The sequence below is a fragment of the Castor canadensis genome, chromosome 3, assembly GCF_047511655.1.
Source record: "Castor canadensis chromosome 3, mCasCan1.hap1v2, whole genome shotgun sequence".
NCBI classification, from domain to species: Eukaryota; Metazoa; Chordata; class Mammalia; order Rodentia; family Castoridae; genus Castor; species Castor canadensis.
Window position 1 is genome coordinate 187,279,766 of NC_133388.1, and position 27,126 is coordinate 187,306,891.

Genomic DNA, 27,126 nt, shown 5'->3' on the forward strand with positions numbered 1-27,126 from the left:
TTCCATCAGTTACTATGTCCGTAGAAGAATACATCAGAATAGAAGTTAATAACACGATCACTGGACTTATCATACACAGCAAAGATTTAAAAGCAATTAAGATTATGTACATAGAAAATGATGAAACATACAACTGAAAAGACCCAGCTAGCTGCTAAAATAAAGAAAATAATGTAATGTGTATATTCATTCCATAACAATATACACAGGGAAAACTTCAGAAGCCTAAAAACAAAACCTCAGTAAACCAAGCCACACTTAGAAAAAGGAAAGCTGATTTTTATTTTATCAACAGCCATTCTTTAAACATGAACATGCATACGTAATATTCTACGCACACATCACAGTTTTAAACGTTAGTTAATAAAGGTTAAACACACAACATACATCCTTACAAAAAAAGTCAAAATGCAAACTTAAACCTTTAAACAAAAGTCTTACTAATTTAAAAAAAGTTTGTGTTGGGTACCATTTGTACAACACAGTTAATTTAAACATTTTCATTTTGGCTGCACATGAAAAAAGCGGCAGTAGAAAATAAAGTCATTGAGGGCTTTTAAATAGCAGAATAGGCAGTTTTGCCATGCAGGAGAAGCAATATTAAATATTAGTTTTTCAAAAAAAATCCACATTTAAAAATATTTAGTTCAAGTCACAGATTTTTTTCTCAGTAGAGACTCCAATGCAATGCATAATTAGCTGCCTTAGATGGCCTGTTTGAAAGGACAATCTCCCTTCAGAGTAGAACTTTACTGATTTTGGCACAGAAAAGAAGTCTTAAGAACAAGAACATGATTAAAAAAGTGGGAAGAGGAACAGAGAAAAGAAATGAAAGCAAGAATAAATGAGATAGTAATTGCAATCACTAAAAAACTGTGCATTCTCAGTCATTGCAGAATACTGTCTTCAGTCTGCAGCAGACGCTGACTCCAGAACTGTTATTGCAGCATGGATTTAATTTGCTTGGAGGTAGTCTCATCATTCAAATGTTTTGTTGTGTACCTAAGGGAAAAACGGATCCATTTCAGGGAATTAAAAACCGTCTCCATCAGATTCTGTAATTATGGGCAAGATGAGGTCAGGCAAATCTCTCACAGAACAATGCCTTTTTGTTGCAGCGTATCCTCCCTCCATCTAACAACAGAACAGCTAATCCCTGCTTCACTTGGTCACACCACCTTGTTGAGATGACTGGCTATCCTCTCAGACAAATAGTTAGCTACTCCTCACTCTGAGGAAAATAACTATTCTACTTCAGAGGTTGACAAATTATGGCCCACAGGTCAAATCCAACCAACAACCTATTGTTGTATGGCCTGTGGCTAAGCATATATACCTTTCTCTACAACACTCTGGATGGCGGGGTGGATCAACAGGGTCAAAAGAATAATAATATTTGGTGTTAACGTGGAAATTCTATGAAATCCAAATTTAAATGTTTACAAATAAAAGTTGTATTTGAATATACCAATGTAGCTAATTTGTGCATTATCTCTGGTTAACTTCTTGCCACAATGGCATAGTTAATTAGCTGTGTTCTCGCACGCTCACTATGACCAAACATTTCAAGAGTTGACTTCACTACAAGATTTTATTTTCTCATTTCCATTATGCATTTGGAACGAAAACTTTCCAATGTTCATTTAGAACAGATCTCATTTATTCAGGCAGTCACTTCTTATACAGCACTTTTCATAATAAAATCATTTGAAGATTTCATTCAGCTGAAATGACACAGATTATATCTTGCTTTATAATGGAAACATCACTATGTAAATATTTCTGTGTGCATATTATTTTTGTATTTAAAACAGAAATAATTAGGCAATGGGAAATCATCTTTTAGATCAGGAAAATTATACTATCAGTTAAATCTGTGTGTCAAAATTAAAGTGTTGGCTTAGTGTGGTGGTTCATGCCTTTAATCCCAGCTACTCAGAAGGCAGAGATTGGGAGGATCATAGTTTGAGGCTAGTCAAGACAAAAAGTTAGAAGACCCTATTTCAACCAACAAGACAGATATGGTAGTATGTGCCGCCTGTAATCCAGGCTACCTGGGAGGCATAGGTAGGTTCAAAGGCTGGCCTAGGCAAAAAGGCAAGACTCTACCTGAAAAATAACTAAAGCAAAAAAGGACTTGGGGTGAGGCTCAAAAGGTAGAGTGCCTGTCTAGCAAATATGAAGTCTGGAGTTCAAATGTCAGTACTAGCCAGGCACCAGAGGTTGACACCTGTAATCCTAGCTACTTGGGAGGATGAGATTGAGAGAATCAAAATTTAAAGCCAGCCTGGGCAAATAGTTCTTGAGATCCTATCTCCAAAATAACCAGAACAAAATGGACTGCAGCTGCAGTTCAAGCAGTAGAGTGCCTGCTTTGCAAGCACAAAGCCCTGAGTTTAAATCCCAGTCCCACCAAAGGGGAGGGTGGGGAGACCTCAGGACAGTCAAAGATACTAAGATTTTTGTTTAAAAAAGATTCCAGCATTCTTAGGAGTTTCATAACTAAATCAAGTAAGACTAACCGAAGAAAATACATCAAATAATGGGTGATCATTTTACCTTCATTACATGATATATACAAAAATAAGATAGATTTGTACTGATGAACACAGAAATATAGTTACACTACATTGAAAAGAGCTAGTTACTTACAAAACACTTTGTATGGTGCTGTTTTATAAAAAGACGACTATCATAACAGAGCAATAGCTGGTCATCTACATATATAAAGAAAAACCACTGGAAGGTCACATACCAAAATGTTAATAGTGGTTTACCTCTACATGGTGAGATTACACAATTTATCTTTAAATTCTCCTATGTTTTCACAATTTTGTTTACAATCAGCACTTATTACTTTTATTAAAAAACAAATGAAAAACAACCAAAAGGGTAAAAAGTGAAAGCCAAAACCTTGCAGTAAGAAATAAAGTGCTATTCTTACTTGCTCACACATTCCTTACTGAAGGACACTGTAAATACTCTAGGAAGTTGAGACCTTCCCATTGCAGCTTGAACAGTTACCTTCATATTTTTTAGGTGCTATTCACAATTTGTAGCATTTTATTACCACATACATACCAAACATTTCCTTATGTATTTCTTTTATATACAGGTTCGTGCACATATACCCACCTGAGAGCATTTAGAAGACCTTCTACACTATTAGGAGGTTGGTCCTTAAGAACTTTGATACAACCTTTCATCTAAGGAGAAAAGAAAACAGAAAAAGTAAAATATCTGTTTTTCATATAACACTTTTTTTGTGTGATACTATGATTTGAACTCAGGGCCTGTGCTGACTAGACAGGCGTTCAACCATTTGAACCATGCCCCCAGCCCTAAACATTCATTTTCAAAATAGTAAACTTAAATCAGGAACATATTACAGAACTTCAGGGATTTTATACTAGAAATGTCAAATAATAATGCATTGTTAGAAGAAAAAAAACTTACTTCAGTGGTATAATTTTCAGCTTATCACTGAATCAAATTAGTCAGACTAAAGTACCACCCATACTTGCAGGGGGGTGGGGGACTGATTAGAGAAAGAGTCTCAGAAAAGATACTAAGTAGCAACTTAAAAGAATAAAATGAATCTGCTCCCAGGAGAAAAGGAACTTCCCAGGTAGAAGCAGCCCCTGACAAGCAGAAGATAGGCAGAATCCTGCAGAGCTCTGACCAGCAGGCAGCAGGGACTTGCTTCTGGTGACTGAAAAAGGGAAGAATTCAATGAAGATAGTATTTCAGGAAGATTAGACTGGTTGCTGTGGAAAAACACAGCACAGAAGAACACAGAGAGACATGGACTTAATCGTCTCCTGAACCATTTCTAGCAATTCTATTACTCAATTTCCTAAGTTCCAGTTGCTCTGTTAGTGAAAGGCAGGTAACAACTATATCCTAGTATTTTCACAGGCACATGGGAGAAATTCCTGGGACACGGTAATCACTCTGTAAATGTTTACTCGTTCTTCATTACATAAAATGCATGTTCATAAGACTGGCAAGTAATCCATAATCAAAAAGATCCAAAATGCTTAGAGCCTGAACTATAATGAAAGGGAAATTAGCAGACAATTATCGCCACTCATTAGAATGCTGAGTGTGAGAAAGTGGTGAGAGAGAAACTATAAAATAAAGAAACCAGAAAACTATTTCATTTCTTAAAAAAAAAAAAAAACAACTTTCAGAGAGAAAAGCAAAGTAGAAAACTGGCTATAGTCACCAATTATTATGAATCGGTAAATCCAATTCAAAATCTTCTTTCCCATTAGAGCCCCACTACTGACATTCTGTATATACTTTGAAATAACCTTTTCTTTAAAGTGGTACTGCCCAAGGAAATTAAAGGACATGATTAGAAATTTTATGTAATTACCTATTTATATTGCCAAATATGTAGAAAGACCCTTTAAGGAGACACTCTACAGACAATACGGTCATCCCTCAATCACTTATTTCCATCTGTATAGGCTACCAGAAATAGGAAAGAAAGAAGCAAAGATAAAAAGCTACCAGAATCACAAACAACAACTGGAGTTATGTGACAATCCAGCTATTAGCTCTTTAATAAAACAAAGGCTTATGATTTTCACGTAAGATAATGGTTTGGAATTATATAAAACAACACGTAACTTACATCAATTTTGGAAGTTTTGGCAAATGCTCCCACTGGATGTACATGGTCATAGAGTATTATGACACCCACCATTACCCTCAAGCAGAATGACACTGTCTCTTCATTTGTAAATCTGCTTCTGTATTCCCTGGAGGACAGAAAAGATGTGGATGGATGAAGCACATCACAAAACTCTCTAATGAACTGATATGACTTACCCCTTAAATCTCTAAAAGGGATGCTAACATTATGCATTCTTCTCCACAATGAGTTCCCAGAGAGATGAGATGGCACTGGTAGAGCAGTTACCACCCACACATTCTGGTTTCTATTTGCACCTCTTCTACTTAACAGAGAGCTACAGTTTTAGAGAAATCAAAAGTAGCATGAAGTAAAAATTTGGGACAGGTACTATGTAACTGCTATTGCTATCAATATGATGAAAAAAGTTAGCAGCTTAATAGAGCAAGTAGGTTTGCCATTTTAGGTGCAACCTTGATCTAAGCACATTATTGTATTACTGGATTTGAATTTTAGTAAAATTCAATCATATTTTTCTCTCATATAAGAAAAAAGGAAATAGAACTTTTATTTACATAGAAGGCAATGTGGCAGAACAGTTAAGAGTCCACATCAAGGACAGGGACACTGGACCTGTGGGTAGGGTTGGTCATTGCGTATAAGTCTCTTCATTTCCCAGGACCTCATTCCTTTACATGAGGAAGAGGAGGAGGAGGAATGAGTGGAGGATGGGAAGGAGGAGAGGGAGGAGAGCTGCCTTCCTGCTTCATGAGGTTTTCCAATAAGATTAAACTGCCACAAAATCAGAAATTACCTAACAAAAGCCTTATCTTATTCAAGAACCCATGAAGGATTCGTTCTGCTTGCTGATGGGCAAGTCCAGCAGCACACATGGGTTGCACACATCACAAATGCTTTAGAAAGAAGAGAAACTCAGAAGAGAATTCAGGTTTGTGTGAGAGGAAAAAAAGAAAGAACAAAAAGTAGAATACTGGGGACGGGATTAACAGAAGAATAATTTAAGAACTGGCAAAAAAGGAAAACTTCTTTATTAAAAAGGGAGAAAGAATATTTAACTAAAGCGCTTCCTGGCCCCACCTCTGCCAAACACCACACAATTCGCCTTCTGAGGACGGTAGTAAGTTAGTCACTGGTCGAGATATCTGGAAATTAACTCTGTGTTTTCCCGAGGAGGTACTTGAAGTTACCAAAATATATTAATTTGTTCATACATCATACTTGATAGATGGAATATACTTAATCCTTCCAAATAAAACATGTTTATATTTGGGTGTATTTTGCAGTATGAATCAATCTCACTAGTATTGCTAAGGTGAAAAAGATCAGGTAATACTCACGGAGTCTCCAGCATGACTCTGCATACACTAGCCATGGTGCTTAAACAATCTGTGGTATTTTCTATTGGTAAATTTTTATTCTGCAAGTGTAGAGAGAACAAAGCAGGAAAAATAACACAAAGTTATTACCTGAAAATAATTCAAAATTTAGAATATAAGAAGTTAGCAACTTTATAGTCCAGCTCCTACTCTTAATTTTCTAAATAATGTCCTAGATTCTAAGCTCTGTTCTAAACTCTAGCAATATCTATACACAAAACAGCCAAGACCCTACAGTCCTGAAAAGTGCTTACAGTAAGCTAGGTGAGAACAAACATAACCATATAGATACAGGTCAGGGGTATGGAGCCTTGATTTAGGTTTTATCCTAAGGGTACTAGAAAACTAATGAAAATATTTCAACCTAAGAAAGGAGAAATTAGTTATATTTTAAGAAGATTTACTGGCTGCTCCATTGGAGAAAGGGCTATAGTGGAGCAAGAATTAAGAACAGTGGGAACATGAACACAGTAATCCAGGTGAGAGAGCAGTGGTCTGATCTGGACAGGTAGCAGGAGTAGGGGTTAAATTTTCAGATTCATGATGTATTTTAGAGCACCAATTACATGCTGATGGAAGAGATCTGGAGAGGGAAGAAAGAAATTTAAAATGATAATCCCTAAATTTTTTGCTCATACAATGGTATTATTAATTGAGAAAGACTAGACTAAGAGGAGGGTTGGAAAAGACAATCGAGAATTTAGGGAGACCATGTGATCACTTCAGGGTTGACAGTACCTTCAGAGAGAGACTGCAAATAGGTGGGTTAGGTGTGCATATGTGGGTCTCAGGGAAAGGCTAAGATTCATCATATACATTTGGGGTGCCAGGCTGAATATGGTGAAGTCATGGAACTTGCTGACATCATCATGTCTGCAACAGTGAAAGAGAACCAATGCATAGAATAACTTCCTAGGCAATACTTACCTCTGATACAAATTTTGTTGTAGCATCACTTAAGGTTTTTAGCATTGGGGTTGCCTCAGCATAGAACAAAGACATTCGATTTGCCAATTCATTATTTACTTCATTTTCTCCTTCTGCCTATGTAGAAAGAGAACTTGCTATTAGTTCATAAATTATTAAATGTGATAATATTTATAAGGATCAAGGCAGAGTACCTACCTCATTAAACTAATCTAATACCCTTAACAACTTACATTTTAGATCCTCATGTGCACGTAATACTTTAAATAGATTAGCCCCTAAATATTTAAGTTTTAATGAAATTAAGTAAAACCTTCCTATTATACAAGTGACTGTTACAAATGCAGAAGACAATTATATCCTATCCCTTATTAAGAACACACAAGTATCCAGACAATACCACAATAAAATGCTAATAAGCAATGACAGAAAAAGGAGTGAGAAAAAGACTAAGTCAGACTAGGAGAAATTAACAAGGATTCATGGAAAAGTCAGGTTTTTACAGGTGATGATGGGCAGGAGAACAAAGTATTCCTACTTGGCAGGGAAAAAGCATGCTTTCAAATGACTTACTAGTCATTTGACATCTCACCATATTCAGTGTAATGGGGGACAGCAACTAGCGGAGATAAAGTTGGAGACAGACTGTAAAATGCCATAAATGCTAGTTTAAGTTCGTATTTTCCTTCCAAATGGAATGGAGAAGCATTTAGTGTTACAAGAGGAAAAAAAAAAAAAAAAAAACCTCAAATTTCTAAGGAAAGCTAACCCATGATAGTAGGTGGACTACAATGAAAAGGAGGAAGCCTCTAAGTCAGAAAATAAGTTATGCTTTTATAGAATGCCCCAAAGAGAGTGGGAATTGGTTCTCCACTAGGATAGAAGTAGGAGATGAATGGGGGAATGGAGAAGAAATTTGAGAAATATCTCACTTGAGAACTATAGGCTTTACCTATAATTAGTGAGAGTGAAAGACAGCACAAAGATATTTCTAATGTCTTTGGCCTTTGAATGATGGCAAAGATGTATAGTAACAGATTGGGCATTCTGTTTTTATTTTACATGGTGGGTATTAGAAAGACAAATAATACAATCAGTTTCACACTAAGAACTAGTCTATGTAAGACCAAACTGATGTAAATAACATATTTCATGGAAGAGAAATCTTTACTTCCATGCCCAGTGCCTGTTCTACAACTACTTCTTAACTATTATTTCAATAAAAAAATTTAAATTTTACTGGAATTAAAAAAAATCTCTTCTATTACTCCTTACAAAGTTCCAGTATTTCTCTATTAAACTACCTAATTGAGGCTAGGGTTGATTTTTGAAATTTATCTAGTTTACACACCAATTAGCACAAGGTAGGTCTCAAAACACACAGAGAAGGTAACTGTTTCTTCATATCTAAGGCTTTACTTATTATGGTACTTAACTTGTCAGAGATAGAAAAAAAAGTACTGAACAGCTTAAAAGAATAATGACAACAGATTATCAGGCCCAAAGAAACCTAAAGAGAAGCTATGCTAACTAAGAAACATGCCCAGAAGCCACCTTCTCATCAGCCACAATCAGGCACAGGTGTGCTAACAGTCCATGACCTCACTCTTCCCTTCTGCCACCAAGATCATTTCTCTCCCAGATTTGTTCATTCTAAGAACATAGGGACAAAGCAAAACAAAACAAAACTTTCTGCAGAGTTAAAATGAGAGTATATAGGGAAAGACAGTATCAACGTTATACAGACAAAAAGCAATTTTATTGAAACACAGGAATTAAAGACTGAGAAGAAAAATAGATAAACACTTACATGGTTTGCTACAGTTTGCTCTCTCCCCCATATCTATGGTTGTCTGTAATTACTAACTCTAATACTAGCTGTAGCATCTGAATGAATGGGCGAATGAATGAATGAATAAAAGCATAAAATAATCAGATTGAGAGTGGAGTTATTCTTATCACCCCCCCAATTCAAAGCATCAACTTACTGGGACATTATTAATCCTCATACGACTCAATGTTCTTCTATAATAGCTGAAATCATTTTGTATGGCAGGATTTGTCATCTAAAGAAGACATTTATAAAAAATGTGTTATGTACCAAATGCTAGTGTAAAAATTAAGTAAAGAATCTACTAAATATAGTTTAAACTAGTAATGTAACATTCTCTGATTTCATTTTAAGAACTGACCTGGTATACTCAGTCCTTCCTAAACACATAAAGTCACACAGATTGTTTTTGAGTTGTGGGCAGTATACCTTCCTTCTTTTTTTCAATAATTTCAGGTAATATACTATTACCAAATATTACCATTTATGAAAAAAATTCAGTGTTAGCAAACAAATCCAAGATGGAATGTGGAAGCATTTGTTTTGAATAAAACTATATATTTGTGGTCATCAAGGCAATCCTTGAGCTGATTAAAACATTATATACAAATCATTTGTGCTCAAAGTATTAAAATAGGTAACAGATGCCTATGACACAACCATGGAATGCCAAAGTTAGGAATCCAACTCTTCCATTTTCTGCAAAAGATATCCAAAAGGCCCTCAAAAACAAAGGACCAGCCAAGGTCTCATAACTGATTACTGTGCCAGAGCCGAAGACAATTTAATGAAAGTCAAACTGAGGTTTGAACTCAGTGCCTTGCAGACAACAAAAATCTTAAAAGGTACTTACATAATTTTCTAATTTTGTACCTGAAATTAATGCAGAACTCAGGTCACTCAACATAAAATTCTTATTCCTTTACACTCACCACTGTTAGTGACAAGATATTTTAGTGACAAGATATTTACAGTTAACTTATAATTACCATAAAAGAATGAGAAGTAAAAAAGAGAAAGGGAGAAAGTGGTGGAAGAGAAAGAGGAAGTTTTATAAAGAAGGCTGAAAAAAACTGGATGAACAGAAAAGTGTGAGAAAAGCAGCTCAATATTTTTTCAGTGATTTTTAAAACAAAGACTGAATGTTTTTGCTCAAGTCTAGCAAGATATCATTTAAAAATGTTTTAACAAGTTTCTAGGCTTTTTCTTCTAGGACTCAACGAAACACATATTTATAACAATCAGGGCCAGGAGAAAATTCTACCTTGAGTTCATCAAATCGGAGTGTGAAATGAAGAATTTCTGCAAACTGTTTAGCAAGAGCCTGCTCTCGCTCTAGATGCTGGGTAGGGGAATACGGGGTACTGGTCAAGGCTCCCAGAAGGCCTCTTAATGCTGCTTCTAATGAAAAGAAGATAACAATGTTAAGTTGTTTGGATCTCTATTTATTAAAAAGTGACCAACTCATAAATATAATAATTTTGAATCCCCCAAAAGTAAGGTCTCTTTAAAAAACAGATAATCTACATGTAATCAAAACAAAGTAGTCTACACTTTGCTAATACACTCATATTGCAAACATTCATTTAATACAGTAATACAGTTTAATACAGTAAAAGCCTTAAAGGGACTAATTCACTTTCATAACTCTGTAAACTTAAGACTTAAAATAATGCAAAATGCGGATTTAAATTAAACATCAGGATCGAAGGGCAAATTTTCTATTAGTATCATCATTCCACACACTGAAGAATTTGTTTTAATGAAATAGTAACTGTTGTCAACAGCTTAGTAACTTCTTCAGTGGCACTGTGTCCACACAGTCAAATCTATACATGGCTATGACTGAATTATACCAACTTCTCATACTCTGAATATGCTATTTATTAATAAATGCAAACTGCCTTCTTTTAGCTACTAAAAAGAACAAAATATTTGGTTTAAAAAGCTTCATAAATATCTTTGGGTTTGGTATCTCAGGATGGTATATAATTCACTGCATAAGCAAAACAGCTGCTGTGAAATTACTTTTGGAATGCAAGATTGGCTCTGTGTTTCAAAATGGAAATACTAATATTTCACTTAAAAATAATAGAACTAATTTGGTCACAGACTACAGAATCAGAAAACAATGATCAACTCTAGTCAGAGAAGCAAAAGCTTACAGTTCAGTGGTGGCATGACATTATTAAATTTATGTCAAAATCGTCAACCCTCAACTTAAAAAAATACCAGCTCTATTTATGAAGACTTAGTTAGTCATCACTGGTATTCTGTGCATTTAACATTATTTCTCATTTAACTTTCACTACAACCTGAACATTACAGATGGACATACTGAGTTCAAAGAAGGTTAGCTCCAAAGTAGTAGCTAGTAAATGCCAAGGTGTTCCTAGGTAGGGGCTTTAGCACTTGAGCCATGCCCCTAGCTCATGACAAGCATTCCTGACTACAAAGTGTACCAAAACAAACACTCTTACAGAAATGAAAAAGACAATGATCCTAGGTGTGATACATGTTGTAAAGGCGTACACAGTACAACAGAAAGGTGTACAAATGGGACCTTACCCACCTGAAGGCTCAGGAAAAACTTCCCTGGATAAGTGACATGTGGGTTGCGACTGGAGTGTGCACTAAGAGTGAGCAGGAGTTTGTAGACAGACAGGGCAGGAAGGCAGGGCCCTGAGCTGAGACGAGCATGGCACAGCAGGAACTGTGAGACCAATGCAGGCAGAACAGGGAGGACAAGGAGCAGAGTAACTAAAGACTAAGACAGTACACACACCGTGTGTGCATACTAGGCACTCTGCCTTGTCATCTCGATGGCCCTGGAGAAACCATTTAAGCAAGGTACTGACATCAGCAGGATAGCATTTTAAAACCCCAATTCAGAAAGAAAGACAGTGAATAATAAAAGTACATCACATCTTTACAGAACAAGACACAAGGAAATATGCTTAAAACTTGAACAACACAGGATAGGAGGAAAACAGTTAAGGAAGTTCAGTGGAGTTAAGTTCAGTTCATTGTACTGACTTAAGTACAATACATGTACAGGTATAATACCAAGGCAAAAATCCCATTTGAACAAGAAGACACCTAAACAACGAAGGACAAGAATGAAAAATAGGTCATGCTAAGGGGAGGACACTAAAGGAGAGGAAAAGTAAAAGAAGGTGAATATGGTTGATGTACTTTCTACACAAGAATGAATATGGAATTTTTAAACCTGCTGGAATTACCTTCAGAAGGGGACTAAGGTAGAAAGGAGAAAAATAGAGGGGATGAAACAATTTGGGTTGTAATACACACATACATGGAAATGTCACCATGAAACTCCCTATATAGCTATCTTTAACAAACAAAAATATCCTTTTTCAAAAACGGAGGACAGAAAGGTAAAACAGGTCTTGTGTGGGAGTTAGTACTGGTGGGGGGAAGGAGATAAGGGGGATGAATATGGTAGAAATATCATGTACTCATGTATGAAAATGAAAAAATGAGATCTGTTGGGAGCATTACAGGAATGGGGAAGGGGAATAGAGAAGACTGATGAAAGGGGTGAATTTAACTAAGATATAGTGTAAGAATTTTAGTAAATGTCACAGTGTGCCTCCAGTACAACAATAATATGATAATAAAAAAAATAAACGAATACAACACCACCTCATCTGCAGTGTAGATGCTGGATTGTAGAAGTATAGATGGCTTACAGTGGTGCAAGCATGAAGATCAATTAAGAAGAAAAAAACTTCTGTTATTTTGAAAGATCAGTTTACTTCTCTCAAGATTTACAGAAGTTTGAAAGCCATGAGAACAGGAAAAACCTAATTAGAAACTATTGTTATAGGATGTTACAGAGAAAATAAATTTGTATTTGCCTAGATCTGATCAAATCTCAGGGTTTACTTCAGTATTTCAAGTTGCTCTACCACTATGGAGAGTACAGTCAGGTCACTTGGTTCATGTGGGATGTCCAGTGATCAAGAGCTGCAGAAATTCTGTCCATGAACAGCTGAAGTCCTCAATGGTAGAGATCAGAAAGGAAATCACAAGATGGTAAGGCTGCTTGTTTGCCTTTGAAGCAGCTGGATCGGCCTTTCCTTCTGCAGGCCTAAGCTGATGCAAGGCATTCCTATTAAGCATAATAGCACATGCCTGTAATCCCAGCACTCAGGAGGCTGGGGCAGCTTGGTCTACATAGTGAGACCCTGACTCATAAAAAAAAAAAAAAAAAAAACAAATAATAATCCTATTGGTCTGTAATGTCCTGCATTAAAAGAGGAAGCAGACAAAGGATCTCACAGAAGGTGGCCCAGGTCTCTAGCTAAGTTGGAAAGAAAGCAAAGTAAAAGAGAGATGATTTAAGGACTGGACTCTGATGAAGCTCCCAAAACAAAACCAAGTGGTTATGAGTTTTAGAAAAAGCAGATGACAGGAGGAAACTAATGGGGTACTAAGCTCTAAATTTCTGAAAGAAAGTAAGGACAGCTGGTACACCAGAGTGGGAGTCAAAGCTATATAGTAAAGTTGCAAAAAGACAACTGAGAGAAATAATAAAGACCAATCTGTTGACAGGCTAGAAGAAGAGGGAACAATGAGATGACCACAAGAGGAGGCCCCTGCAAAGAGTTGTCCTTTAGAGAAGACAATCATCTATTCCCACCAACTGTCATCCGTCCACTCTGAAACACTAGCCCCGAATCCTTGAAGAGAACCCAAAGGATGTAGACTGGGGAGGATGTAAGACAGCCAACATACAGGACCACACTGTCATGGGCACTTACGAACCTTTTAAAATAGATTTTCATAAATCTAGCCCACTGAAAAGAACCCAGTATGTTGGGTGTACTTACTCATTCTGACTGCTGGAGGCAGTCCTTAACATAAACCCCTGGAGTAGAAGACAGAAGTGAGACAGAACAGTTTGTCTACCCTCTGACCACACTGGTAGCTTCCTCAATAGGAATGTCTCCACATCCTCAAACCAAGACACATACAGGAAGTTTCTTGACCAGTAATATTAAACTCTATCAGCAAAATTCAGTATCTTCCAAATTAGTCTGGTGATCCCTTCCCTGGCCTCTGTAAATATGTAAATCAGCAAGGGATTGAGGGTGTCTTCTGGAATATAACCCATGGTATATCTGTAGTATTCAGGCTACACAAGTCTCTCCTTGAGATTGCAAGCTTCTGAAGGACCACGAGAGTTATGCTGGCACTCCATGTGCTGTCTGTGGCATTTGTTCCCATTCTGGCTTAACAGTGGGGTAGGTAGAGAAGAAATGAGAAGTTTATGGGATGATTCAGAGAACTTGATAGACTGGAAGTCCAGACAGATGTTGAAACACAGAGAAGTTAAACAATGTGATCAAGGCCACCAGCTTATCATAGCAAACAGGCCATGTGATGTGTCAAAAACCTAAAATCTATTATTAATGCTGCTTCTAAAAATCTAATAAACATTTGATATACCAGATTATATCCATTAATATGTCACTCACTCAACAAACATTAAATGAATCTCTATCATATACAAGCAAAGAAATGTATCCTGCTAGCAAGGAAACTACAGGCATTAACAGGTTACTGAACAAGAGATAGGCTAATCCATTAGATCCTACATTTTTACATTACTCTTACCTTTACAGAAGTCCCTAGAGCACAAGTATGAAAGTTCAAAGCTCCCAATGACAGCAGGAAAACTGATAGCTTTTTGTGATAACCTGTGTTACTATAGCCCTAATTGGTGCTATTCCAATGGTTAAAACATACAAAAATATTTAAGTTCCACTGGTCTATTCTCCAATTATGCTTTTTTCACTGACATATGCCAAGAGACCAAGATGATTTCACTAGAATCGGAGACATCTAAAGCACTTTAATTTCAAATTTTAACATCACAAGAGTCTAAATATGCAGAAGTCATGATAACTGAGATGCAAAAGCCCTGACTGACACAGGTTACAGAGGACTTTCCAACTACAGACTACAGAGGTAGTAAATCGAAAGGCAAATACTATAAAAGAGCTATCCCAACCTCAGTCAGTGTTTACATGTAACAGTCTGTCTTAAGAACTGGTGATGTAGCTCAGGGCAGGGCACTTGCCTCTCATGTGCAAACCCTGGGTTCAATCCCCAACAAGGAAGCACAGGTGCTCCCTAACAGTCTGTTCTCAGGCTCTTGGGTTATTTAAAATTGTGTGTTTTAAAAATCATATGGGAAAGGACTTATCATATATCTGGAGATAAATTCTACCAAGTGGTTTCTCACACTAACACTCTTTAGCATGCAAAGAAACCAGAGATTTCCTTATAGCAATTATAATCTGTTGAGGAAAATCGTACAAATAATTCAAAGACCTGGGCTGATAGAGATAATCAAGAGATTAACTGTAGTTTTATAACCTGTTTTACCTATTTAAGAGCAATTTAGTCAAATTCGATACTGTGAACATAAAATATGCTTATCTAGCATATTATCTAGCCTCTTGCTCTAATATACATGTTTTTTACCAAAAAGTCATAATTACAAAACTTTCAACTTACCTAACCTCTGAGAAAATTCATAAAATTTCTTTAATTTGCCTACTAGTGGAACAACAGCACCCCAAGCTTTCTCTTGCAACTTCTCATCTGCTGGATGCTGTATTGCCTTTAAGTGCAAAGAACAAAAAGGTTACATCATTAAAAAAAATCACAGCAGTATTAAAATACAGCTTTTAGCAAATGAAGAAAAACCCTATGATATAATCTATAAAATATACAATGGACACAGGAATCCTGAGAGAAGACCTTCTCAACTTTGCAAATAACTTTAAACCTTACTATGATACATTTTTAATTTCCTTGCGATAGATATTGACATATTAGAATAATAAAATGCACAATATATGATCGTTAACTATATTACGCCTTGGTGTCTTTTAGATCCAGAAAAGGAAAACATTATATTGTTTCCGATATCACAGACAGGTACTCTTACTATTTTTTCAAAAGAAAACCAAAAAAGGCAATAAATAAAGATGCCAAGTCTGGGAACAGGCCAAACCAGCTCAAAGAAACCTGGCGAACTCCTATGGACCTAAATCAACCTGAAAATGGTCACAGACACTTATTCACTAAAACTAAAATCTTATTTGGAAGTTCAGGTTTTCTTAGACTTTACTAAATAAGATGAAAAATTAGCTTTCAATTGGAAAGGGAAGAAAACAGAAGTTAGAAATTCTTAATCTAAATGTGCCTTTTTCTACATTCAATCTTTCAAGCCATTAGGCAATCTTTTGTGAGTACAGAGGGTTATTCACAAATAACAATATTCTCTTGCTTTTACCTTCTATCTGCCTACAGACACTGTCTTAGTCCCTTATAGGCTTTACTTTTTTTTCAACAACCTCTTTCACTTTCTCTAACAACTTTAAGCAAACAAAACACACCATTTGAAAATTGAAATTCATAACTAATGCAGGGGCCTGCTTATAAAACAGTGAGAGGTATTAAAGTGTTTAGCTTTTCCCAAGGCACTGTTATTGACTCCTTTCACAAAAAATTAAAAATCGAGAAAGCAAAATAATATTGAACCCAGACATAAAGGATGCTATGAAGAAAAGAACTCTAAACTTAAAAAAAGGAGCTATGTACTGCTTAATCCATCTATTGTATATACTTTAAATTATTTTCAAATTTTCTTTCTTTAGAGACAGCGTCTCACTATGTAGCCAGGCTGGCATGGAACCCATGATCTTTCTGCCTTAGATTCCCCAGTCCTGGGATTGTAGGCATGTGCCTCCATACCTGCCTAGTATTTTCAAATTTTCTTGACATTTTTCTATGAGAAGTTTTTGGATGATGCTTAAATTCAATAGTATCTAAAGTCAATCTTACTTAGGTGATTATCTGGAAATATTATAATATTCAAGAAAATTTGATACCACAACATAATAATCATACTTCATATCATATTAATATGAACATTTCAGAGTCTTTGATATTATGCTGATACATATGAAAAAAACTCTTTTGGATCCCTAAGCCCAGACTGAGAATGTCTGTAATGGTGGTATAAATTTGTTTAATTATTTTCAGGAACTAAACAGATGAAAATTAAAATTTTATTTTCTTCTTGTAAGCAGCCCATCCAACTTTTTCTTGCAAGGGTCAAAAAAACCAATGTATTCTCACAATATAAAAATACTCCAGCAAATGTCATCTCTTTCCTAAGTGAGTAGGCTACCTATTTCCCTGGCCCTGTCTCTTCTGGATGTAGAACTGAAGACACTAAAGTTCTTCCATGACCTACTTTATGGTTCTCCTTGAGCTTCTGGTTCCTTCTCCTCTCACCTCAGTTTCACTGCTGTTCTACATGCAAAAGGGCACTTAGTAAATGTCAATGGTAAAGTTATGGCAAAGGAGGTATTATAAAACTGTTAAAACTATTATGGACATACTCCAATACTAATGGAAAGTTCTTATTCCCTCCCCTAGTGGTTCATCCTAGAGAACCACTTCCTTATTGTATAGATTCTATTTTAAATTGCATTTTGTCCTACTTTGAATCATGTTTAATAAAACATTATTTAACATATATTCAATTCTGCACCATTAGCACACTAACAGGAAGCTCAGTTTATGTTGGCTTTATGTCAGGCACTGTGCCACTGCTTACATGATTACTTAATTTTTATATTCACAACAACTCTGAGTTGCTAGCACATGTTTGCTACAGTGAGTAAGAGAGCTGTAAAAGTCTGAACATTTACACTTCCTCGTGAATTACAGCTGCTTGGAATATATTTTCTGTTACAAGTACCTGATATAAGAATACAAATAATTTTAGAGTTCTTATGGTCCAAAAAGACCACCATTTTATAGCTTGAGACTGCTTTTTTTTTTTATAAACCAACCAAAACTTCTTCGGAGTGATATGCACTTACTAGCAAAAATGAAATTTTTTTTCCATTGTCTATATTTTTTCAAAGGTAGTATGAATGGTTGCTGTACTGTCTCATTAAATAACAATATTATCTTAACACTGACCTATGAAAGTTATGATAATGTATTCATTATTTGTATATTGTGGCATACATAGCTTTAATTTGTACCTTCTTTTCTTTAATTATTTTTCTACTATTCAGGAATATTTTCTGTTTGTATCATTAAGCCTACAAATCAACATACATTTTTCAATGAAAATTTCTTCAATTTCTTGAATAGTTTGTATTTTTGACGTCCATCTACAGTAGATTTAAATAAGTATTAGTTTTTCTAACTTACATATCTTTAATACTTATTTTATTTAACTACGACCGTCTTTAATTCCTTTTACCAAATGGGTAAGGTGAATCTCTTACCACTGCTTTTTATTTTTCCCTTATACTTGGTGTTCTTCAGTGTTTTATATATATATATATATATATATATATATATATATATAGAGAGAGAGAGAGAGAGAGAGAGAGAGAGAGAGAGAGAGAGTTTGTTTTGTTTTCCTTTTACCCTCACACATCACTGTAACCACTTTTGAAATAATGCCAAATGATACCTTCCTTCAAGTGTAACACTTCATATGGAATGGAGAAATCTAAAAGTTTAGAAAACAATACAAATTATAAAGAGGTAAGGTACTGTGTATTTTAGTTTACTAGAAAGAGCATAAACATTACCTCTCGTATTTCATGGCCAGCTCCTCTGTATGACTGCAAGTCCTCCAAGATGCCTTCTGCATCTTTTAATACTACATTCACCTGATTATAAATTTCCTTCTCAGACTCTGTAGGCTGGGCATCTAAATAGCAGGAAAGCACAAGAAAATTTACAGTGACATGAATTTTTTTAATACATTTGTAACTCTAAGCAATTAACAACCCAAATTTCCAAAGATGAGTTACACTTTATTCAACATTAACTCCACGTCTTAGAAGACCAGTAACTTTTAGTAGTTCATATTTGAATAACTAGCAAGGGAGTACTACTGCTACTATTTAACATATAGTTTAAGTTACAAATTATGACTTGGTATAATAAACCAACCTGAAAATTATAATTAAAATTTTAAATTCTGATATTCTTAACCACTCTTTCCACTACATTCATCAATATCATCATCAGCAATGATCTATCTTAATGCAATAGAAATGAAAGCTATCTTGCTCATCTATAGCTTAATACTGATGCTTCTTTATTTTCCTATAAAGTTCATTTCATTTTTAACAACTAGGTTGGGATAGAAAAGGGAAAAACTTTCCAAAAAAAAAATTTTTTAGATGGTCCCCTTTCTAGGGACCATTTTCAACTGTCTCCACAAGTATGATGTAGGTCAAGCAAGGGAGGATAGAGAAGACTAAGTCTACAGCAGTATCATTGAACTCTGCTGATTAATTCCAGATCAAGATTTCTATGTAGAGGGTTTCAAACTACAAAACTGCTCCAGAATTCCTGAGCTGCCAAAAATGTCTATCACTGAAATTTTGAAATGCTCAACCAAAAAGCTGAGTTCCTACATACCTGGTATTTACTGAAAGAAAAAAAAAAAAAGAATTACAGTTATAAAAGCATAACCAGGGAAACAAACATTTGGGCATTTTCACCACCTGTGGTGTTAACCACAAAACATATGCCAACAGATGACAAATCTGGGTTTCTCTCTTCAAGACTTAAGCTAACAGAAATCCTATTGTAAATATTTTTAATAATTTGGTCATTTGCTTCCTCTAAGGACAAGTATTTCAATACATTTATTTTTCATAAATCTTTCCAACAGGACCACATTCAACACTGTGGGTAAGGCATAAAGCACTTAAAATGATAAACATTACGGTTACCATAAAGTTTTAGTGAATAATTATGCTAGCAGGATTCCTTCATGCTAAATTTTTACTTTATGGGGGGTAGGGAGATGGCCCAAATTTATAAGATGAAATTAAGAACATTTATAACAAATCTGTTTATCAATCATATAAAACTAGAATCTAAACTTTCTGTATCCATTTGACCTCCCCAAGAGTACACAATGATCTATTTACTCTTTTATATACAAAGTTTGAAAGAAACTTACTTTATGCATGAAACTAGGAGTAAAGATGCCTTAAACTGCAACTTTATTTTAGGCTTGGGGCCGGTCATAATTCAAGTCACCTATTAAACCTACCAACTAGTCAAAAATACATGTTTTTTTAAAAACAACACTTATTATATCAAATTTTCAGTTAACATACATAGAATATAACTACAGTGATAATAATAAAGTAGCATTCACGTGCAAAGCCAACTTTAAAAAACTGTGTTCATTCATCTGTTCCCTTATTTTTCAAATTTCTTTTCAGAAATTGCTTTCTTTAAATAAAAAAATATGTTCACAGAAAAGCCAATTGAAAAACTAAAAGATGTATCCAAAGCTAAAAAGGCATCACTAGAGCAAATACTGACATTGTAACTAAATAACTAGGTTAAAAAAAAAAATCAGTGTTATTTTAGCAATAATAAGTTTTCACATTTAGTCAGACCATATTTTCCAAAGTAATAGCTACACACACTTAAAAAAATAAATCACACCCGTAACTGTTATACTTACACCAGATGCAGCAGAGAAAAATACTTTCTACATGCAAAAATGACAGTATAAAAACTTTTTCGTATGGAATTGTGGAACTATAGACATAACATCAATAGTAGACACATAATATAGTTTGAACTCAGGAAGTGGAAATTCATGACAGGGGACAGTATTTTTCTATTAGATACCAAAGGCATTTGTGAAGTCTAAAAATACTGAAATATGTATTTTTGGTGTGGTGATTAGCTATTAACATAAAAATGTGACACTGAGACTTACATACGTACATCAAGTACACTTAAATAGACCTTGTAAATAGTTAATAAGTAATAAAGGTTTAGTAAGTACCAAGAGATTTAAAAATGGAGAAGATTCAAGTTTGCCTTAAGGGTGGGAAAACACCCAGCACCACACTGATTAAACATTTTTTTAGACTATCACAGGAAAGTAACATTTATAATTTTGAAAGCTGCTGAAGACTGCTGTAGAAATGAAGACAAACAAAATAGCAGACAGGTAGGCACTACTTTACTGAAAGCAAGTCATGCAAAAGGGAATACTAAGAGGAAAAAAGACTGTAAAATAAAGCTTTCTTTTTTTCCCCAAAACAATGGTATTATGTAATGCAACCAAGACTTGTCACTTTGACTTTTCATAGCAAAGAATGGCTTTAGTATTTCAAGAAAATATACCACTTAGCCTATTAACAAAAGGACATTCATTTGATTGCAAAATAATGTATCTACTACCAAGAGTAGACAATGATTTCTTACCAAGCTTAATGATAAAAGCTGTTAAAGGGAAATTAAGGCATGTTTCAATTGCTGTTATTGTTTGAAAGCAAAATTAAATATTTTGATAATTTCATACCAATTTCCTACATGGAGCAGACTAGCAGAAGAATCACTAAAAGTAATTGCTAAAATTGGAGATACAATAAAAAAAGGAACCAAAAATTAGCTCTGAAAGGAAAAAATTTAAAAAGTGAGTCAATATAAAAATTCTCATTGTGGTAAGTCTTTCTGCTTTACTCTTAAGTCCTTCACTCAGTAAGTATTTACAATATATCTCCATGAATTTCACCAACACAGGGATCAAAATGCACATTGCATATTACTGGTATAAGATAAAAACTCAGTACCTGCAGATTTTCTATAGCAGTTTTTTAATAAATGAGAAGGTACAGACACAAATAAGCCTCCAGCTTTAAAGAAGGCTATTACACACTTTGTTTTTTGATCAATTTTATACACAATTTTATTTTTAAAAAGTTCTAAAGAGGCCACCAGAATAAAGATGTTTTCAAGCACAGGGCAAAAGCAACTGAAAAAATGCAGCAATAAAACAGAAAAAGTGAAGTTAGACTAAAGAGTGGGCACCGATATTTCTAAATGATAGGGGTAAACAGGCAACACGGGAAGTCATAAGTAAATGGAAAAGCAAGGCTGACAAAGAATCAGAGGAAGGAAATTCTATTTCTATCTACTCCCCTATTCTGATTTACCTGGATATAATTATGTAAATCATGGTTAACTAACAAATACTGAACTTGTATCATTTGCAAAGCACTTTGCTAAGGTTGGGAAGGGGCACAAAAACAAATAAAATCTCTCTTCTCCCATGAACCAGAATTTAGGGCGTTACTACTAGACACAGTATTTACTCAAGATCTGTTATTAGACTGAGCTATCAACTAACAATGTTGTTATAAAATAGCAGGAAACTACTATCCAAGTATTAGAAGAGGCTATACAGACCCCTATTTGGTGACTTTTTTTTATATGCCATACTAGCATGATTGCTGCCAACTTTTATGGAGCAATTCTGGGCTTATAGGTTAACTGAATCATTATTAAACAAAACCAAAATAAAATCTTATCACATAGATCCCTCTACCTAAAGAATATTGTACTTCACTGAACAGAGAATGACATTTTGCATCCTAAGACCTTTGTACAAATTGCTGTTTCTTTCCAGTGTCCTTCATCAAGTTAGCGTGAAATATTTGAATTTGTTCTTCAAAACCAAATTCAAACATCACCATCAAGATGATGTCCAATCTACTCATCACTAAGTTTTTATTTTCTGATCTACACCTTGAATCTAAACTATGCAAATTAAATTATGAGTGTGCATTTCTATCTGTCCTACTAGACCAACGGATTCCCTAATGCAGGGGCTGTACCAGTCACCTTTGCATTCCCCATATCTACTGGCTGGTATACAGGAGATAAGTTATAAATGTACACTGAACTGAAGTACAGTGTAGTTTGGGCTGGAGAGGGGTAGGTTAGGGGATTAATGACTTAAAGACAAATTTCATTTTTACTGTAAGCTTCCATGAAATGTTTCAAATACAGTAATACTTAAATTTGTACACAATCTGATAAAAAAAGCCAGACATATCTGCATAGAACTATTTCTGTATTTTCCAACTATGGAGATGCATTGTACTGGGCTAGATTTAACCCCTTAGAATGATGGAAACAGCACGACTTAATTACTCTATGTATCTAGAAATAAATAATGTATTCTATTTAATAAAAAAGTTGTAGCTTTATTCTAAGTAATAAATAACAACTGACAAATCAACTATGCTGGCAATTTTATCTGGTATAAAATAGTTTAGGAGTTCCCAACTAAAACACATAAATTTTTTTTTAAAAAAAGAAAAAAATATGCAAGCTGATGAGTAATAAAATTAAGAGACCACCAACATTAGAATCAAAAGAAACATTTAAAATTCTAAATTATGAAGTAACAAGTAAATTCTGGCCTGATATACAGTATGTCTTCACTAAACTTCATTTATAGTATACCAGTAAGTGCCAACTCAAAGTTCTATATTGGCTAATAGAGGCAGCAAGTATCATTTTAAAATTTCTATCTGCCTTTAAGAAGTTAATACTTTATATACAGTCCTATACTGATGGTTATTATTGTTATAATTTTAATCTTTTCTTGCCACTAAATTAGCTATTTAAATCTTAAAGATGATATAAACCCCAAAAGATTAAAAGGCCAAGATCAAAAATCTTTTAGGTTCTATATTTAAATCCATGCTTCCCACTTGACCACAACATGATGCTATTTTATTAAAAGATCAAGTGCCAAGTCTTGAACAAGATCTTGACTGTATAAAAGCCAAGATTCTGTAAATGTAAGGAATTTGGGACAAAGAGGAAAAAGAAAACAGAATAGCAGAAAAATATACAAAACCAAGGTTGAAACAGATGCAAATAAACTAAAATACAGCTTTAATGTAAGTTGCCTCATCTGAAAGAATAATCTCCAAGTCAGCAATCTGCTTGCTCAACATCCCCAAGCTGATTAAAACTCATGCTTAACATGCACTTAAAATAGCACTGCTAAATTGTTGAGAAGGGTCAAGAAAACAAATATTCATTTAATAATTTTCCCCTAAAAAAACAAAAACACAATTTAATATGGTCATGATATTGACATTAGAACTCTTCACTAGCCTAAACACAGTCCCCAAACTGGAGCAGGAATGTAATAAAGAAGATAAATATCAGAAACCATGAACTATTCTGTAACATGGAGATATGCTATAAGTTAACATGTTCATATAAAGTGTCCTGGCTTAAAAGAAAAAAATACATGTAAATGATGCATAAAATAGAATAAATTGTATAAAATCATAAAAACTAAACTGAAGATGGTGGAAAACATAATGTCTCTTTTGGGGTTTATTTTAAGGGACTTGTTTGTTTTGTTTTTAAAAATCAGAAAAAGTCTTAAATTTTAAGTATTCAAAAATCTGTTCAAATATTTAACCACAGATAAGAATATAAAAGATCATATGATTTAAAACCTAAAAGCTATCTCTTCACCCCTTCCTAACAATTTTCTAACAATCAGTTAAAATAGCAACATTCACACTAAAACACCAATTTAATACCATTTTCCCCAATTTGACAACCAGGCAAGCTAAAGCAATATTGACAGCCAAAAGAGCATAAGCTGAGCAACGTGCATGGAGGTCAATGACACTTACCTGCCACTCTTAGACCATATTACAACAGGTCATGCAACACAAAACAAACAGAAGGCAAATTACTTAAAGGTCTGTGAACCTATTATTTTCCTTTTTACTCAGAAACAGAAATAAATGAATTCCCAAAATAAATATATGAAATTAAATTTAACTTTTCAAATTATCTACAAGGATTAAATAACTTAGGTTCACACTTACCTTTTAATATTATGCCAAATTACTGAGCTCTGAATGGCCTTCATGAACAGATTTGTATTTTAAAAAATGCTTTCATATGCATACAGTAATTAAAGCCTAGTCAATTTTTCTCAACTGCAATATAATTTCCCCCAATATTGCTTCTCTTAATAAATTGTAAGATAGTATTTGTCTTTTTCACCAAAATTTTTCATGAAAATGTTTTCATTAGAGTAAATCTCAAATCATAAAATGTTCTCCAATTAAGAGATATAAAATCTCTTAAAACAATCAGACATTTTACTACCATAATTTAATTCATAAAATAGGACTTCCAGTTCTAGAAGGCACCAGAACTTTTACTCAAACAATTCATAGCTCAGTCATGCAAAGCAGTTAAAAAGATGGCGAAGTGGAAACATTCATTTAGTGCAAGACAAACGCAGTCTACTGCAGGCAAAGAGAAATAGATATAAAATCATCTTCTCACTTTCAAAATCAAGGAAAAAATTTGGCCCCTGCTCAAGGTCTGTGCATGTCAAAACTTTAAGAAGATTCCCCATGTTAAGGTACCTGTCAAGACAAGAATGAGAAAAGAGAAAATATCCCTTTATAAAAAAGAACATGTGAAATTTACTTTAAAAAAAAATAGTAACAGGGAAAATGTTCATTAGGCCATGAATTCGTCCTTCAGGTTACCCAGACTGTGCTCTGGCAGGCAGCAAACCTGGTTCTCAAGGTGTTGATATGTAGGACCTAGAGGTGAAATGTGGTTTTTCCTGTACACAATGGCACAATTGTTGCTCTAATTCTTCTCAAAATTCTCCCAAGACAAGTTTCATTAATGGCCTTATAATGAAAAATTCTTTAAGTATTCCAATAGTGCTAGTATTCTGAAAAAGAAACTTCTGATCAGGAATTATTGACATGAAATTTTGTTAGTATAGCACTGAAACAATTTATTCAAAGCCAAACATTAAGAGGTCTGGCCAAAGCTCACCTTCACATTTCATCTTAAAATAGCAGAACATAAAACTTTATTTCCTGTCCGCCATTAAATATAGCACATATTTCTAACCAAATGTGGATTATTAGTAAAATTTGTGGCATTATTTAAGATATTCCAGATATGCAGCACAATTCTCACTTTTTAAAGAAAATTACTAGAGGATTTTAAGTGAGCAGACTGTTTGGTATAGTCACTAAAGCATACTGTCAGAATATTCATCATAAGGCTACTTGCTTCATGGACTAATGAAAGGACAGCACTGGCTACAGACTCAACATGATTTTAGCAAATGAGAAACTGAGGAATTATACATATGATGGTGATGTTTGCCTGTGATTAAGAAAAAATCATGCAAACTTTGTTTGATCCCAATGTTTAATTAATAAATATTCTGGCTGGCCTTCACTGTGGTGTGAGTATAATTAATCTTTCACCTTTACCATTATGCACCAGCTGTGAAGGGCTAAAGAGACTTACTTTCAAAGTCCAAGAAAAAATGTGCTGCATTGTGGTCTATGTCCCTGGTTAGCACCTTAATGAGATTACCCATGCCAGCAAACCTAAAAATAAAAATGGCAACATCATTTAGTTCCAGTAAAAAATTTTAAGCAGAGGCCTGGGATTCGGCAAAGGCTGGCTTGCTCATAATTACCAACAGGTGCAGTTTTATATGCTTCTGGCATTGAAATTTTGGAACAACAAAAGCACATTTGGCTGAGTTTATAGCTCCTGTCCCTCTTTTCCACACATCAAAAAAGTTACATAAAGCAAGATGGGAAAAAAGATTATATTTTTACATATAACTTGCAAAATTTACATCTGATTAATAATCTATGTTAATGTTGCTACTTTAAAACTTTTTGAGATATATATATATTATCAATTTAAATTAACAGTGAAACTAGATCTTTCAAACAAATAAATACTGAGACCATTATTTTCAAAAATTAATAGGGGTATTTTCCTTCTTGCTGAATCAAATCCTACTGGGAATACAAAGAAAACAGTATTCTAACCACATTTCATCACTACACTGAAGGAATTTATCAATTAATAACCCATTTATAAATTAACATAAAATTCCAGTATTTCTTACATCTTCTAACATTAATGATTAACTATTGAACTATATGGAACTGCACATGGTATGTAACTTAAACGTTAACACAGCAAACAACACATAGGGAGCCATTAATTATCACAACTTAGTAAGTTTTTCACAGTTGTTGCTATAGTGTAGTGGTTATCACATTCCCCTCACAACTAAGTAAGTCTGCAGAGGGGAAAGAAAAAGCACTTTTAGGCGGTGGCATGAATCTTGCCCAAGAACAAGCCATAGCTCAGTGAGGATGAAGGTGGGAGGTGGTATCAAGAACACTAAGGAAACTAGACTCAAGCTTGATAGCTGGAGTAACAACAAAAGGCAAACTTTTTTATTAGTGCCTCTCATACCCTCTCTCCCTCCCTCCAAGTACAGTGCTGTTTTTCTCAAAATCTGAACTGCAGACATATGTAAATTAAACAAAATATAAAAGCAACAATATTTTTATTAATGAAAGAATATGCCTTATCAC

At 34.5% G+C, this 27,126-nt stretch overlaps 1 protein-coding gene across 18 annotated transcripts in view; it reads right to left on the bottom strand.

Moving 5' to 3' along the window:
* Window positions 1–258: 258 nt before the first annotated feature.
* The window catches only part of Cyrib (CYFIP related Rac1 interactor B), a 127,535-nt gene continuing 100,667 nt past the window's right edge, over window positions 259–27,126 (bottom strand). For 8 of the 18 annotated variants that reach the window (XM_074069214.1, XM_074069217.1, XM_020167042.2 and 5 more), the window contains 10 exons: window positions 25,034–25,116; window positions 18,460–18,581; window positions 15,347–15,452; window positions 10,062–10,198; window positions 8,955–9,032; window positions 6,967–7,083; window positions 6,001–6,080; window positions 4,643–4,769; window positions 3,136–3,206; window positions 259–1,002 (listed from right to left, as the gene is read on the bottom strand). In XM_074069214.1, coding sequence (XP_073925315.1) covers window positions 939–1,002; window positions 3,136–3,206; window positions 4,643–4,769; window positions 6,001–6,080; window positions 6,967–7,083; window positions 8,955–9,032; window positions 10,062–10,198; window positions 15,347–15,452; window positions 18,460–18,581; window positions 25,034–25,106 — 975 coding nt within the window. In that variant the 5' untranslated portion in view covers window positions 25,107–25,116 and the 3' untranslated portion in view covers window positions 259–938. Of the gene's footprint in view, window positions 1,003–3,135; window positions 3,207–4,642; window positions 4,770–6,000; window positions 6,081–6,966; window positions 7,084–8,954; window positions 9,033–10,061; window positions 10,199–15,346; window positions 15,453–18,459; window positions 18,582–25,033; window positions 25,117–26,029; window positions 26,113–27,126 lie in introns of all 18 variants that reach the window. The other 10 variants (XM_074069222.1, XM_020167045.2, XM_074069224.1 and 7 more) reach the window with 3 other exon arrangements.